This window comes from Balearica regulorum, chromosome 9 (genome assembly GCF_011004875.1).
Source record: "Balearica regulorum gibbericeps isolate bBalReg1 chromosome 9, bBalReg1.pri, whole genome shotgun sequence".
Classification (NCBI taxonomy): domain Eukaryota; kingdom Metazoa; phylum Chordata; class Aves; order Gruiformes; family Gruidae; genus Balearica; species Balearica regulorum.
The window spans coordinates 29,299,575-29,316,432 of NC_046192.1; the positions used below are offsets into that span (position 1 = coordinate 29,299,575).

At 43.8% G+C, this 16,858-nt stretch overlaps 2 protein-coding genes across 16 annotated transcripts in view; one reads left to right on the plus strand and one right to left on the minus strand.

Annotated features, from left to right (window-relative positions):
* The window catches only part of RNF13 (ring finger protein 13), a 41,225-nt gene extending 34,343 nt beyond the window's left edge, over window positions 1-6,882 (minus strand). The window contains exons 1-2 of one of the 2 annotated variants that reach the window (XM_075761783.1): window positions 6,743-6,882; window positions 162-289 (exon numbers count right to left, since the gene is read on the minus strand). In XM_075761783.1, the coding sequence (XP_075617898.1) occupies window positions 162-275 (114 nt within the window). In that variant the 5' untranslated portion in view covers window positions 276-289; window positions 6,743-6,882. Of the gene's footprint in view, window positions 1-161; window positions 290-6,028 lie in introns of both variants that reach the window. The other variant, XM_075761784.1, reaches the window with a different exon arrangement.
* Window positions 6,883-7,268: 386 nt separating this feature from the next.
* COMMD2 (COMM domain containing 2) lies at window positions 7,269-16,299 on the plus strand. 14 transcript variants are annotated; one of them, XM_075761800.1, is made up of 10 exons: window positions 7,279-7,427; window positions 8,020-8,122; window positions 8,934-9,088; window positions 9,218-9,273; window positions 10,886-11,004; window positions 11,230-11,303; window positions 11,986-12,066; window positions 12,621-12,703; window positions 13,981-14,154; window positions 14,661-16,299. In XM_075761800.1, the coding sequence occupies exons 5-10, from the start codon at window positions 10,913-10,915 to the stop codon at window positions 14,856-14,858; spliced, it is 702 nt and encodes a 233-aa protein (XP_075617915.1). In that variant the 5' UTR covers window positions 7,279-7,427; window positions 8,020-8,122; window positions 8,934-9,088; window positions 9,218-9,273; window positions 10,886-10,912; the 3' UTR covers window positions 14,859-16,299. The 14 variants fall into 14 exon arrangements, with proteins under 14 accessions (XP_075617903.1, XP_075617906.1, XP_075617907.1 ...); XM_075761791.1 differs by lacking the exon at window positions 9,218-9,273 and having other exon boundaries at window positions 7,270-7,745; window positions 8,934-9,035; XM_075761792.1 differs by lacking the exon at window positions 9,218-9,273 and having other exon boundaries at window positions 7,270-7,727; window positions 8,934-9,035.
* The last annotated feature ends 559 nt before the right edge of the window (window positions 16,300-16,858 follow it).

Sequence of the window (16,858 nt, forward strand, 5' to 3'; positions counted from 1 at the left end):
TAAAATTTATTTTTTTATTGAACTAAATTGCTAAGGCAATTCCACTTCAAGCAACCTGCTACAACATTTACTCTACTAACTGATTCATTAATAGAATAGTTTAAAAGGCAATTCAATTTTATAGATATTTCATCTATGTAGAAAAATATTTTTATACTTACTGCTAAAATATCTGCCTCCACGGGTAAAAGATTCAGGAAAGCAAATAACTGAACAGTCAAAATAGTGTATATCTGAGTGGCAGACAACATCAGCATTCCTATTGACAACAGCATATTTTATTTAATACCTGCAACAACAACAAAAAAACAAAACAGAGAGTCAAGGTATATAGCAAATATTTTCCTCTGTCATTTTACTCGGCTCTATTGGTCAGCTAAAATTTATGTTCTAACAAGGTATGCAAAATGTTATTCTGTGCTTACTTTTGAGAAACAAGTAATCTTTAATTTCTACAATTATTTTAAAGATAAAAGTCCTTTTTGCTAAAAGCATGTAGCTGCCCCAGGAATGCATGCACAAAACACAAAAATTGTAATAGTAGCACTTCAAAAACCTTACGCAACACATAGCAATGCAAGCAGTATACAGGAATCAATGTCCACATTATATTAATCATCCTTAGACATTCTTAATTTTAATCTTCCCTTCTTCAAGCTTAAATCCAAACCAGCAAAATTCCTCACGTACCTGGAGTAATTCTACTAAAAGCATTTATCCTAAATATACACTTGCAAAACCAGTGTGATACCAACAGCTAACAAATACAAGCTAGTTATATCAACTTGAGTGAATGTCACAAATGCTCAAATGTGACTCATGGTCTGGACAGCACACTTAGTCTCCTGTAAAGTGTGTGCATTTTTGAGACCTTTAAAAAAAGAACACAAGTACTCTGTAAAGTATTCTTGTATGCATTTCACAAGCTCATGACATTAAAAGGAAATTAATTCTGCTTTGTTAATGAATTTTCATCAAAACTAGCAGCAAGAAGCAACAGCTTGTGTCTGGAAATAGAGGGACGTGTTTTCTAACAGAAATTGTTCTTTAAAACTGCTGATTTATCATTAATCAAAGCAAAAAAAAAAAAGGTGAGAAGTGTTAGGAGGAAGCAAAATAAGTATTTTTGTATTTTTCCTTTGCCACACAGAGATTTAAAAAAAAAAAAAAGTATTGAAAACAAATTAAGGGCCTGAATGCCTGCCTTGTATGAACATCCTTACTGAAGTCATTGTGAGTATCCTGTTACCCTCAACCCTCCCACGCGCGCACACACACACCACACACCCTCCCCCAAAAAAACCCTAAAGAGCCCCAAACAAAACAAGCATTTGCACAAACAGAACTTTGAACTCACTCTCAAATGTAATCCATGCATTAACTGCAATGGCAACAGATTTCACTCCACAATCTCTCCTATCAAAAATTGGCCAATTTTACAATCACGTGCATCTTGAAACCAGAAAATTTGGCCCATCAAATAGAAGTGCTAAAGAAGTACTACTTAAATTTTTGAACATTTCGATTCTTTCCAGCAAAGACTAAATCTAACACTTAAGATAATAATCCACAGTACTGCTCAATTTCAAATCTCTCAGTATTGTTTGAAATGGATTACAGATTACTTTCCACTTGTCTCTTCCAAATAATTATTTTTCTGGCACCAATGAGAATCCCAATCTAGACAATAAACACTATTCAGGTTGAAATGTCATTTCCATGGCTGTTCCTTAGGACCACAGAATTTACTGAATTTCTGTGAAAGACCAACTTCCTCTACACTTATTACAGGGTCCTCAAATGCTCTCACAGTCCACAAATATATGAACAACATGGCACAACTCTGCAACATTTGCGAAATACCATGTTTAATGTAGTAAGAAATGGTGTCTCTGCAAAGCTTTAGTCTAAAATGCTTGACACCATGTACCCACAGGCATTCAATCCACTGTGGGTCTTTCAGCTTCTAATACAAACAAGAGGCAATTACATAATATGCACTCATAAGACGGTAAAAGTTCTACTAGCTAAATTGCAAAATCAAGCATCCAAAACCTTGGGTTGGGCAAAGGAGAGGAAGAAGTTTTAGCCTTCCACATAACTGACTTATGACTTTTACTGCATGCCACTCACATAATGAAGCAAGGTTCTGCAGGAGAAAAATACGAGAATATGATTTATTAAACTGTACAGCCATTTCTACACAAAAGGGCAAATGGATAAACTGAAGTTATACAACTAGACATAAAAGTAGCATTTCCTTATTTCTGAGTCCCTGACTTTCCACGTAAACTATACCTTTTAATACTTTTTTTCCCTCTTAGAAGTTTCCTGATGTTTTTAAAGAGGTTTAAATTGCTGTATATATACTTCCCACAGTTTGCAGTAACGGGGGGGTTTGAGACTCAGCCTTAATTTGTGCTGTTGAGCAATGCAATCTGAACTGGAGGAATAGTTAGCTGACAAAGGGATCAAGACTTCCAGAGAGGAAAGACGTGGAGCTGGGTCAGAATCCTGGTCAGCTGCCCATTTATCTTCTCACCCATCTCTCAGGAGCTACATGTAGAGGCTTCCGTATGATGTTCCCAATACACAGGATGGATTCCTGCCTCCTCTCCCTCCCCGCGCCCCTCTCTCTCTCTAAAAAATTAAACCAGTGATTAGTTTCTCCACCTCTTTACTGACTTTATGCTTTCACTTTCCTGATTTCCCCAGATGTCACATTCTATCAACCTTATTTTATTACAGCAGGACTCATCATCAATATACAATTGCACCTAAGTGCTAGTATAACATGTTCTGCATCAATACTCTGTGTAAGTCACAAAAGTACACTTAATCTATATGAGCATATTATAAGCCTTTAATGAGCATACTGACATGGGAGATGTTTTCTGAACTTGCATTTAAAGAGAACACTTTTTAACTATGTAATAACCTAGATCATTTAGTAGCAGCACTTCCGCCCACATAACTTGAGACACAAGAACTACGTTCACTTCTGCGTTATGCTCTTACCATATGACCGTATTACTCGGGTTCAGGGGGACAGGTACAAGCACACGAGCTTAGAGGAGAAAGACTCTGTGGGATTCTGCATTACGATCCACCTGGACAACAGACTCTTTGTCTGCTGGACATGGTCTTAAAAAAGAATGACAGAGAACTCTTTCACACAGAAAGTATATTCCAAACAAAACTACTAACTGAGATAATACATTTTAGTGCTTAAACAAATACCTTTTTGCTTTTCTTTGAAGAGGACCACCTTAACAACAAAAACTCTTTAGAGCAAGGAATAGTAATGGAGTATTACCCTAACTCAGCTTCTCACAACAGCCTTTTACTTACTAACTTGGCATACAGTAAGAGAGGAGTGTATAGCCTGATCATCATTAATTCCCTGAAAATCTCTGGCATCAGGAGTAGCCCCATGAGAATGGTGGTAGTCACCGTTAATGAGAAGCAGCCAGGAGGATTCTCACTCTCAGCTCTCACTTCTATATGCCTTTCACTCCAAAAATATAACCCAATGCCAAAGATCAGGATCTCTGTTCTCCACTGACAAGTTACATCTGAATTTCTTTTTGTGCTGCTCAGTCATAATCCAGTCTTAAAACAATGATTAGCTGCTACAAAGGAACTTCAGATTCCTCTTCGGCTTAGCTATAACACGATTACATGCAGACAATCCCTTAAGAACACAGAAGTACAAAATATCCTATTCCCCTTACAAAAACTCACACCTAAATGTGATCAGGCTAAAAAAATCCAACATTCAAAATTCCAACAGATTCAACAAAAAAACGTGATCCAGCACACTTCAGAGTACAAAACAAGCAACAATCAAGCGCAACATTCAGCAGAAAATCTAACCACTGTCATTATTGAACTTAAAAGAATTGCTTGGTCCACAGATGGATGACTAAGTCTCTCTAGCGATTCTTCTAGCCTCACAGTAAGAAATTACTTCAACTGACATAGAATTAATATAGTGGTAATGCAGAAGAGCAGCAAATATAGCAATATTGGATCCAGTGTAACAGCTGAAATAACTCAGGGACAAGTTTTAAAAGAGGATGGTACGTGCTTAATATCACTGGATCTCCTCTAACTTCTTTTACTGGATGAATTAAATGTACATCACAAACAGTTAAACTCAACTAGGTCATTCAAGTTGTATGTATGATTGTTGAAAAACTCCAAATTGAGGCTTCTTATTTGAATGGTTCCATGGGGATTTGTTTTCATTTAATTGTAGATGTTTTGTTCTGAAAATTGTAACTTTGTTGACTTCACGAAATCACAGCCAAGACTACTACATTCTCTTTCAGAATCAAGAAACACCTAAGAATTCCTGTCTTCCTGTTCCTATCCTTTGTGGGTTTATTAAGCAGAAAGCATTGTCTCACGATCTGAGGTCCTCAAGATTAACTAAAGCAAACACTGGAGAGTTATAATTGATTTAAACTGACACTAACATGAAGATAATTAAAATTCATTATTACTAATGAGAGGAAACAGCTGATATTTTCAAAAACAGTTCTCATGATTTTGACTTTGTCATTCAGACATATGATGCTTTGTGAAACTTTCAACTGGTTAGCGGAACAGAAGTTACAGCCACAGGAACCTGTAATGAATTATGAAATTCATGAATTTTTATTTCTAAATTAAGATCTACTAATTTCTGTCATCAGCCTGCACTAACAAAGAGGATGCCGGTGAAACTGGAAGGATAACAGATCAATCTTTCAAAAAATACAATAATTTTTACTATGACAGAAGCAACAATACACTTGAAGCTATCACAATATTTTAACCAATACAGTAAATTCAGGACATACCTTACAACACAGAGAAAATACTAAAATAGTATTGAGCACGGTTAGAAAATGCCAGAATTAAAGTTGTCCTTGCAAACAACATGCATGTACAGTGCCGACTTCTCTGTCAAGGAATTACATAAAGATTCTTCTGGGCCCAAGAACTATTGTCTCAAACGCAAGCCAAAAAGCGGTACAATTCCTGAAATTCCATAGCTCATTTGTAGACTAGACTCTTAACTGAAGAAGGCAGCTTATAGTACACACAAATATAGGTGTATGTAATTAAAGACTATGCTGTAAACCACACAAAAGAAGTTCAACTTGACTCTGTATTAATCTTCAGCACTTTACACCTGATTTTCCAGTGTCTATAGACAAAATTCTCCTAAGTAACTTCAAACATTTGAGAGTCTTTTTTTTTTTTCCTTCCCACTCTGCATCCTAGAACTCACAAAACCGATTACACTTTCAAAGGAAGAGGAGAGTAAAATGTCCCTTCTCACTTGAAGAGAAGGATGGCTAAATAAGCTCAATACAAGAACTAACAACAGACGATAGATACTTCTATCCGTTGTACTGGACACTAAGAACGCCTTGCCTACCTCTTAATACATTATCGGTATTGTATTAATAATAAGGGGTTATGAAACACACAGTGTTTTTAACACCAATACACTGACTCCCAGAACAGGCAGCCTGAGTGGAAAGCGTTCTGGATACAGTCCCTGCATCCCGTCAAAAACACCAGTTTCACACTTACCAACGTGAACAAGCCTTAGGAGCTTATTTAAGAGAGATGTCATTAAGAAATTACATGGCTTGGGACACAGAGGAGATAAGAATATCCACAAACCAAGCTCCACAGAGTGCATACAAACTGCTGAAAGTTTCACGCTTGTATCTCAATCAACGTATTTCACAGCAGAAGACAACATAAAGTAATTCCTCATCCACAGTTATGCTTGTGCTCCAACTCTCTCAAGAAAACAGCTCTCTCCCCTCCCATTGGTGAAAAAACCTAACTTGCACATGAGTATTAAACAAACGTAAATTCTGTTTTACTGCCAAATAGGCTTACAATGCTCAGAGCAATCACAAAAATCCTACGAACATATAAAAACTTTGTCCTGCCACAAACTCAGTGAAAACATTCCAAGTAATTTGGGCTGCCATGTCAAAATATAATCAGTGACGTTCACCTTCAAAAATTCCACAAGCAGAGGACGAGCAGAAGTGACACCAATAATTTTCACATGTATCCGCCTTTTTGCATTTCGATGCCATCATGCCATTACTGACCTGAAACTCCATCTCAGACCTATCCACAGAACTGAAAACCGATGCACACAAGGGAAGTTCAGCGCTCAGATCTGATAAGATGCAGGAACTATCCCTCTCAATTTGTTTTCATGTTTTTACCAGCAACTTGGTTGCCGGCCAGACTCCACGCCACTCATTACCTTCCAAGCACAGCCCGTATCTCAACGCACAGCCAGCCTCAGAGGAACCGCACCCCAGGCAGAGCTGTGAAACGCCGGGGCAGGGATTTCGCCTTCATCCCTCGAGAAGCCACGCTCGGAGAGCGCTTCAGCGTCCGCCCGCCCGCACCCTCCCTCCCTCCCGCCGAGGCGGATCTCCGCGCAGACTGCAGCGACGGCCCGCGGGAAAGGGGCGCGCCGGAGCCGCGGGGCAGCCAGGCACACCGCGGCGGGGCAGGCCGCGGCTCCGCCTGAGCCGCACGGACGGGCGGCCCCGCCTCGCCGCTCAAAGGGTGGAGGCAAATAAGCGCTGCGCAATGGAGCGACGGGCCCAGTAACTCCTTAACCGCCGCAAAGCCAGGGCGCCCGGCGGCAGGGAAGCGGCGCGAAGGGATCCGGCGACCGCGCCCCCCCCCCCCCCCCGGCGGCCCTCACCTGCGGGCCCGGCACAGGGCCCGGCGCGGGGAGCCGAGAGCCGCGCCTAGGCCGACTCCATAGCGCGCTCCGCCCGCTCAGCAGCCACGGCGGAAGTCCCGCCCCGCCGCCGCGCACCCGAGACGTCGGCGGCCCGTGGCAGGCCGTTGCTCGCCCGGGCTGCCACTCAGCCGCCGGCGCGTGACGCGGGGCGGGCTTAGCAGGCGAGTGGCGGCGCGAGGCTCTGCAGCGGCCCCGCCCGCGGGGTGGGGGACAGTGCTTCCTCTGCCGCGCCGCCAGGGGCCGCGCGCTGCGCCCGGCAGGGAGGCGGGGCGAGGCGGGGCGAGGCGGGGCGAGGCGGGGCGAGGCGGGGCGAGGCGGGGCGAGGCGGGGCGAGGCGGGGCGAGGCGGGGCGAGGCGGGGCGAGGCGGGGCGAGGCGGGGCGAGGCGGGGCGAGGCGGGGCGAGGCGGGGCGAGGCGGGGCGAGGCGGCTAGCGGCTCTTCTCGGTTCCCGGCCGCGTGCCCTGTCACGGCTCCGCACCGGCTCTCCTCAGTTCCGCTGTCGCGGGTCTCCGAAATCGGCGGCCGTGGCAGCCCGGCCCCCTCAGCGCCGCGAGGAACCGTGTCTTGGGGAAGGTTCGCCGCTCCGAGCCCCCAGTCACCGTGAGGGACGGGAGCATTCCCGCGAAGAGACGCGGGGAAGCAGGTGACAGGGACGATCGTGGGCGCGTCCCGCTGCAGGCGCCTCCCGGCGCTTCCCTGGCGCTGCCTCAGCTCGCTGCCGGCCTGCTCGGCTGGGAACTCGCAGCGCGGCCTACGCGGTCACCCCCTGCGGCGGCGGGGCATTGTGCGGCCGGGCAGAACCCAGCGAGCTCCACAGCCCACATCGAATCCCAGCAGCGTGTGGGAGACACAGCGGGTTTTTCCCCTCCGTTAACTTTAGCCCAAGTCTGTGTTTAAAAAAAAACACAAACCAAAACCAACCAGAAAAACACACTTGAGAAATGTAAGCTAAGTGCAAAAGGTAAACAGGATGGGGGGCAGTGGGGGGGAAGAGGGTAGATATTTCCATAATTAATGTACTTGCTGTGTTATTCCAGCTGCTACTTTTGAATCCTTCAGGGCTTGAGAAAATCTCATACTTAATAGAACAGTCAGTGAAGGTCCTTTTCCTTCAACATGTACGCTTTGCTTTAACAAAATAGCATTTATGAAACAAAATCATGCAGCTTTTCTCTAAAGTTGACTTCTATACAGATTTGTGTCTTCCTTTAATTGCTTTTCTCCTTCATGTTTAGAATAAATACCTGGGCAAGATAGAGAATGTTCTAGAATTATGACTGCCTGACCATCCGCTCGGAAGCAGTATGACTTTTTATCCTTTCACCAGATTCATAACAGGTAAAGGAACTTAATTATATTTGAAATGTTTTGCCTTTGCTGAACTGGCTGCTAAGTTTCAAAGCTGGTGAGGTGAGGAGTAAATAGCAAGTGAACAGACATTTTTCAGGTCAATTTTGTTTCACTGGGAAGCAAGTATGTAAAAAAACACTGTGATTTTTAAAGGGTTATTTTCCCTCCAAAATACGAAATGCTGAAGTACTTAATGAATTTGTTAGTTGATCATTGCGGTAACACTTGACTACTTGTAAGTCAGATGTACTTTTGCCTTACATACTGGTTTGACAACTTCTGTCAACTGTTTGGATCTCTGCGGCTCTTTGCAATTTTCTGTGACAGCAGTACCAATGTATTGGGAGATCTGGTGACTGAGGAAAAAGGAAAGGAACTTATGGAAACATGCTGGGATTTTAAAAGAACATATTACATATTACAGTTTCTAGCTTATGATGCCAGTATTCTCTATCAGGAGAGGATGAATGGAAAAGTTCATCTCAATAGTGGGAAATAATACCTGGATTTTTTTCCCCAGTTCTGTTGTGAGGTTATGGGCAGCATCGCTAGAAGGTGTGGATCTTTCTAGCAGCTACATCCATCATTATTTCAAGGCCAGCTCGGGAACTAACATCTTTTACACAAATGAGTGGAGATAGCCTTTGCATATACCTTTTTTCCCCCTCAAATGTTAAAGTATTCTACAGCTTTGTCAATTTTCTGAACTCATGCTTGGGCTATTTTTAAATGCTCGTGCTGACACAGGGTGTTTACATGCTTCAAACGGTGTGTCTCTCTTCTGTCTGGCGTACCGCAGGATTCCTGAGCGGACTGGATGGCTGCTGAAGAAAGGGCTTCACAGAGATGGATCCCACCAGTTTTGTGGCACTGGAGAACATCACGGTTTTGCAGATGGATTGTACGTGCCTACTTTTGAGCAAATCCTTCTACAGATTTGCACATTCCAGTTAGGTAGATAATATCTTCATATTACCTAGTGGTTCATTATATGTTTCGAGTCTTTTAGTTTGCTTAATTTTCTTGGCCATGTATACTGTTTATTTCTCTGCACTAGCCCACTGATGCTCTTACCGCACAAAGGAAACAAGCTGCCATTCCGAGCCAATTGTTGAGGTTCCTGGAGTACTTCACCTATTGTATGTACAGATGTTCAGGGTTTTTTCCTCCTTTTTTCATGCATGTTATTTCCTCTGTCTTATTTCTCTTTTACCTTCCCCTCCCATCGTTTTTATACTTGTTTTTCAAACATAAAATGTGAATTCCTTTCTCTCACTTCTAAACGTATTTTGTAATCGTCTTTAGTTTACAATCTGACAATCTGTAACCGTACTATGTTCTTAAAATATGCACACACATATACACACACGTTTCTTCAAGGTAAACGAAGGGTAAAACAAGGGATTTCTGGTTTAAATAAATTATCCAAACATAATGGAGGTACATTTGTGTGAAAAAGATTTAAAATGTAAGCTAAGCTGTCCCACCTAGGATTCACTTCTGTACTATTTTCTGGAGGGGGGGAAAAAAAAAATCAAAGTTTTTCATTACATAATGTCTATGTTCTTTAGAATCACAGTAACAAGTAAAGCTTGTATCTCTCTCAAAATTCCATTTAGCCAATGGATTAACTCTAGGGAGGCTGATTGGTCAGTTAGCCTGCTGGTAGGAGACAGTGTGTATCTGTAGTTCCACCAGCATACACACGTGTGTTAGGAATTTCTAGGGCTGAAGGATGTATTATCCTAAACAGCAAAGCCACACTGTTGGGCAAGAGAAGAATAGACCCAATTAATCTATTTTCTTGGAGTCAACTCGGTCATAAATACACATGGAGGAAGATGGCAGTTTCCTGCTGAACACTTAGTATTGATCCACTACATTTTGATATTTGTAGAGAGATTCATTGCATACCTTGGTAAACAAATATAACGGAGATCCTAATGGATGTAATCTTTATCCTTGCATTTGATTGTGGCTGCAAAATGAGAGGCGAGGTTGAAACCTTTCTGAGTAGAATGAGAAGTTATGGATCATTTTAGTAATTTAGAACCTCGTTTGTTTGTTCTTTGCTTGATTTAACATGGTAGGAATACATGTTTTTAGGAAGTCATTTGAGAGACATGGGAATGGCAATGCCATCTCTGCGTAACATCAGCACGCAGATGGAGTTGTGTACCGCCTGTAGGACACGGCATTGTCACCAGAGTCTAATCTTTGTCCTTTAAATTTGGGCAGTACAGCGCAGTACCCCTCCATGGGGCCTGTGTATGCAAAATGGCTTTGAATCGCATGCTTAAGGTAGGATAACAGCATTATTGGGAAGCAAAGGGCACATAAAATGACGACGTGTTATATAATTTCAGCAGAGGCCGATGAAACAGGAGGACGATTTCATCGCAGTAACAAGTACTTTGGGGAGACCACGTTATTCCAGCCACTGGCTTGAATCAAAAAAATTCACTCCATAGCCAGTGTGACTGTTAAGCAGATATCCTTTATCGCAGCGCTGGGAGTCGCACCGGGATATTTCCATGAACGTGCGTTTGCACGAGAAACAAATTGTACGTGATAATATATTACAAAAGAGTTACATATTCATTAGGTTTCTGATAAATCTAATACATATTCATTATTATTCCAGGAACTCATGACTATATGCTAATGTCCTGATCTGCCCGCGCAGTTTCTTTCTCAGGTGGTCGTCAGGGGTCGTCCTCCTCAAATCTTCCTCTTTCTCCTCTTCTTCAGTGTGCACAGTTGGGTGACCTCTTCTTCATGATCTCCGTTTTGCAAGCTCAGCAACCTCGTTATCCGTCCTGCCCAGATGGTCGGATGGCTTGTTGGCATAGTGGGGCCCCTTTATCAGGGTGCCTCAAACTTTGTGTCTTTTTCTAGTTCATACCCAAGGACTGTTCCCTAATTTACGGCTTCTCTTACCCTGTTTCTACATTCCAACTATTTTACTAATTGTTTTCTTTTGTACTGCAGCATGAGACAGGCGAAGCCTGAGTTTGTAGGGGCTGACTCAAGTGCTGCCAAGTTATATGTTCTGTCTTAAAATTGTTCTACGCTAATTAGTTTCCCTTATTCAGGCTGTTTCCGTGGGACGCGGCTGGCGTGGTTTACATCGCATCCATACGTTCTCTCTCGCCGTTTCGCAGACCAGGTGCGTGTTCGCTTCCCTTGAACGTCGTTTATTCGTACCGCTAAATGCAGAGCTGCGCCAGTCACGGCTGCCGCTGCCGCGCAAACCTGGGCAGAACGCGGTTTGTACCGCCCGTCCCGAAGGCCCTTTGCTACCGCGGGGCCGGGGGGGGCGGCGGGGGGCCGGGGGCGGGGGGCGGGGGGCGGCCTCATCCGCGGCTGCGGCCGCTCCGGCCCCGCCCATCCGCCCGGCCCCCGCCCATCCGCCCGGCCCCCGCCCATCCGCCCGGCCCCCGCCCATCCGCCCGGCTCCGCCCATCCGCCCGGCCCCCGCCCATCCGCCGCGTCCGCGCAGGCGCGCCCCAGTCCCCGGGCACGCCCCTTCCGGGGCGGGGCAGGGCGCGGCGATGCTGCTGGTGCTGTCGGAGGAGCACAAGGCGCACCTGGGCTGCCTGCCGCGGCTGGGCGGGGCAGGTCCGGCATGGGGCCCCGGCCCGGCGCCGGGCACCGCTCGTCCCGCACCCGGCTGGGCCGCGACGGGGGCCGAGGGTGGCGGTTGTGGGGCGCGGCGGGCGGGAGGGAGGGGGAGGGCCCGGAGCGGGCTGCGGGCTGGGGACTGGGGGCCGGGCCGGGCCGGGCCGGTGGCGCTCTGGGCGGACGCGGCCGTCCGGGGCCTGCAGCGGAGTCGTCTCTTCTCGTTTCAGCCGCCGGCGAGCTGGGGCGCCTGGCCGTGGAGCTGCTGCTGCGGCGGGGCGCGGCGCCGCGGGCCTGCGAGGCAGCCGCCAGTAAGAGCCGGGGGCGGTCACCGGCCGGGGCCCGTGGGGCGGCGGGGAACGCGGTGGCTGCGGCGGCGGCTCCGCAAAGGGGCGACCCCGGTGAACGGCGTCAGGGCGCGGGGCTGCCCCGGAGCGGCCGGAGGAGTCGAGGGAAGGGACGGGGAGCGCGGAGCGGGGTTTGCGGCCGGGCGCCGCTGGGCACCGGCGGGGGCGGGGCCTCGCTCGGTGCTTACGGGGGTGAGCGCAGGGCCCGTCCTGGGGTGGCGGCGCTGCGGGCTGCCCGTTCTGTACCGGGGAACTCGCCACCCGGTTCCAGGAGGCGAGCGTGCAGTTCTCGCTATCGCACCGTCAGAACTTGGTTTGGGTTTTTCTCGGGGTTTTTGGTTTGTTTCGGGTGTGGGATCTAACTTGCTGTTTGAGCCCTTTAAGTTACTATTTGAAGGGTGCTCAACCCTCTCTTTTTCTTTTGTATGCATATTTAGCAAGACAAATTTGCAGTTTTGTGTATTAAGTTGCCACAGCAACAATAAGGAGGTAAAAGGTACTTTGTGCTTTCTTTAAAGGGAAACTTAACGTTGGTGTTGACACCATTCAGCATGGCGTAGAAGGACTAACGTACCTTCTCACTGAAAGCTCCAAGCTCATGGTAAGGACGCCTTTGTGCAATGAATTCAGGGATATGCTCAAGAGATGTCTTCCAAACACTTCCAGTTCCGAAAATACTGATGAATGGGGAAAATGTAGTTCAAAGTTCTGATAACATGTTATGTTCCTTTAACTTAGAAAAAAAGGGTGTCTCATGCTATTCTCTTATTGACAAACTGCATCTGCACGGATGGCTGGATTTTGTATTCAGTGTCTGAAGCTAAAACTTGACAACATTTTAATAGCATATGGCAAGAACATGCAGTAATTTAGTCTTCAGGATTAACAGAACTTGAGTGAAGATTTCTTTGTTGTTCGGTTCCTGTACAGGCTGTGTGCTGTGCTCACCCCCTGTTAAATATTCCTTGTGTTGCCTGATGGTAGGTTTGAGAGCTTATTCAGCCCCTGACATCAAAAGTTTGGGTGGGTGGAAGCAGATATTAAAATAATAATAGTTGGATAATTATTCTTTCCATTGGAAAGACTTTACTATTGATATGGCAGGTATTTGAACAATGGAGAAGGGGTGCAGAGACAAGTAATTCCAAATTAAACTCAAGTGGACATTGTTCTGAAGAGCAGGTGGGGAAAGGATTGAAATATTGCGGAATCTTCCCTTGAAGTAAGGTGACTTGACTGACAGATAAACTCTAGCGTATTACGGTAGAATGTAGTTGATCACAGAATGTGTTTATGGTATGAATGCATTGTAAAGGTATGATGTTTTCTGTTGAGTAAATAACTGCTTCCACAATGATGAACCGAGCTTCTCCAGTTCAGCACAAAAGCATTGACGTGTGGGAATCATCTTCTTGGGGCCAGTTACTGTAATGTGAGCCTTGCGTTGTACGCGGTCCTTGCTTACGTGTATAGACATTCAGATCATTTCAGAGTATTTATGATTTGAGTATCAATATTATGTTACCATACTGCCGACCAACTGATGATCGAAATACGTACTTCCTCATAACAAAGCTCAGATGCTTTTTTTTGGTGTTGTGTTTTGTTTTAAATGTGAAGATGCTGAGCGTTTTTCTTTTAAGTGATCTAAAACTTCCTGAAGCTCATGCAAATCAGCAGTAATACATCAACAGGTGTAAACAGCTTAAACTGCGGATGATTTGTTTTGTCCTAGCTGTAGAATTGTCCTCACGTGTTCCTGCAAGAAAATAACTGCACCATACAATATGTGTAATGTTTACTTACAGTTCTATTTGTTTCTTGACAAATAATGATTATTACACAGTTCTGTATTAAGGCCTAAATTGTTATTTCTAGATTTCTGAGACAGACTTCCAAGACTCCATTCATGTTCTGGGATTCTCAGATGAATTGAACAAATTACTGCTCCAGCTGTACCTTGATAACAGGAAAGAGATTAGAAGCATTCTTAGTGAGCTGGCACCAAAGCTTCCCAGCTATCACAGTCTTGAATGGAGACTGGATGTGCAGGTAACTTCTGTGATGTTGTCAGTATTCTGTATTGTACTTTACATTTTTTTAACATCATAAACAACTACTAAAAACCATCATTTATATTATTTCAAAGTAATCGAGGCATCAGTTTTTCACGTATTTAAAACCGACATAATTTTGTTGTTGCACCAAAGATAGCTAGTTACGAGATGAACAGGATGTGTAATGATGCAAAGTATTTGTTGCTTTATGAAAATTGTATTTGTAGCTCCAGTGGTGTTTTAAAAATGTTAGCATATACTAAATATATTTGGTCTTAATTATCACCTAATTTTTAGAAATATTATGAAAGCATTGAATCAAGTGGATTAGTGTTGCCTAATGATAAAACTAAATAATATACTGTGTATATCTTGGATGTGGATGAAGAGGATTTTTAAGCAGGTCCTACAAACCTGTTGTGAATTGTAAATATGGAAGTCGACAAACATCTTCTTTTATTTGTTTCCCTATTCGCATTTAATCTAAACTCCCTCTTGCAGCTTGCAAGCAGAAGTTTGAGACAACAGATTAAGCCTGCTGTGACTATAAAGCTACATCTTCATCAGAATGAAGATCAAACTGCCCAAGTGTTGCAAACCGACCCTTCTACCCTCCTCCACCTAATTCAGCAACTGGAACAAGCATTGGGGGAAATGAAAACAAACCATTGCAGGAGAATAGTGCGCAACATGAAATAGCACTGATTCACGGCTGTGGTCTTACTAAGTGGTTTGTGAAAACTGAAAACAATGTTCACAGACACATTTTGAGGAAAAATAAACATCTGGATCAGATGAAATGCTTTCCTGTGCCAGGATCTTGAGCCAGTAATTCTAGGCTGAGTGTCCTCTGGTGCGAACTTTGCATACCTGCCTGATATGAGATAGCTTATTGGCTTTGCTTTACTTGCAAATGTAGAAATTCAGCATGCCATGCTGAGAATTTCTTTAGCTCTAAATTAGTATGGTTCTACTTGAAGAGCTTTCCTACATTAAGTAGAGGTGTCTCAATATTATATGAAACTGCACATTTATTTTTACATTTATCGAGTAGTTTTCTGCCTTGGTTTTGCTTCTGTTTTGAAACTTTTTTAAAAAGCCCTATACTGGTGGCAGTGATACTTCACAGGAACGTTTATTCCATCTACGTGCCGGTATGTGTGAGAGTACATGTGGGGCTACTGCCCTCTTCCTCCAGGGAAGTCAGTCAACTTGAAGGCTGGGTGTTACACCAATTCTCTACTCCTCTTAGATGAGGGAAGAACCTGTAATCGAGCTAACACCTCCATTGCAACAAAGCTAGTTGTAAGTCCTACTAGGCAGTCTCATGATTTCTGCAGGTAGCAGGTACCATAGAAAACCAGTGGCCTAAACATAAGTTAGCACACTGATCAAACGTAAAAGTGATCTGAAAAATTGCAAAAGTAAAACCATGGGCTAGGAAGCAGATTAACAATAATGTTAACTTGCGATCTTTGGGTTGTGATGCAACAATTTTTGTTCCCCTATTTGGATAGTGTGCTTACAAAGGAAAGACTAGCAGTATTGCAACATAAATGATGCTTTTCCATTTTTTAAGGAAAAAATTCTAACGGGTTATGTCAAAAGTCACTTTTCAAATGTATTCTAATGCAATATTTTGTAGCTTTTGTGACTAAGGTTAAATAAGGTTACTAATTAATGTTTTACTGTCATTAGTGACAGTGCATCATAAAGCCCTTAACAAATATTGGAGAGGACAAACAGGCAAGAGAACCTTAACATACAGATTCCAGCAAGAATTGTATATTTACTGTCTTTCATAGCAACACCATAAATTTCTGTATTAATTGGGTTCCTACACTTACAAATGTATTTTCTTACTGCTTTGAATTTTTGTAGCTTTGAGAGGTATTGTTTCAAATGAAACCTGATAGCACAATACTTTAATCAGTAATGCTTACTACATCTTAAAAGTCAGTTTTCTAGAATATGCAGTTGCTTATTTCGTAATTGCTTTAGATAGTGTGGCGATAGCATGAACAATCAGTTTCCTCTCCCATACATGAATTGGTAGTATGTTTCATTTAACATCCATAAATGGTGATTTTTTTTTTCCCTTCGCATATAGTATGTGGTAATTAAATGTGATCAAATGTTACTATTTGGGATTTCTGATGAGTAGTTTTCTATGTAATTGGCCTACCTCTTCAGGTGAACTACAAGAACAGCCTGTGCATAGGCCAGTGTTTTCTCTATTCCATCTCTCTCGCTATAGCCATGGTCTAGAACTCGTGGCAGCAAAGTAGAAGTTTTAAATACAAGGCCTAGAACACTTGCATGTCTCATCTCAATACCGCCCTACAAATCTGAACATACCTTTCTGTCTCTCAAACTTTTTAAAAAAAAGAAAACTAGCCGCTGTACAGCTAGTTGGCGTCATGGTAGATGCTGGTAACTTACATGTGTGTCATGTCCTGAAATACATGCCTAGTAGAGCAGGGGTTGGGTTTCCCTCGGTGATGACAAGTAGAACGGAGTTTAAAGTAGATGTTGTGAGTAGAGAATGCCATTAGAAAGCCTGCATGCTCCCTTTTTGGAGCTTATTACAATAGTGTTCGAATAGAAACTGCAACACTGAATGGTACTGTTTTCTCTATCAAAAAATGACCTGTATTGAAGATGGGTAAGGTTAAACTTCGAAGCTGGGTGAAATGTAG

Bases quoted from the DNA above. Each gene is read 5' to 3' on its own strand.
- COMMD2 (XM_075761788.1), top strand. From the start codon at position 8,089: ATGACTTTTTATCCTTTCACCAGATTCATAACAG. The intron at 11,304-11,985 runs GTGCGTGTTCGC...TTCTCGTTTCAG, and splicing joins CTCGCCGTTTCGCAGACCAG to CCGCCGGCGAGCTGGGGCGC. The intron at 14,155-14,660 runs GTAACTTCTGTG...TCCCTCTTGCAG, and splicing joins AATGGAGACTGGATGTGCAG to CTTGCAAGCAGAAGTTTGAG.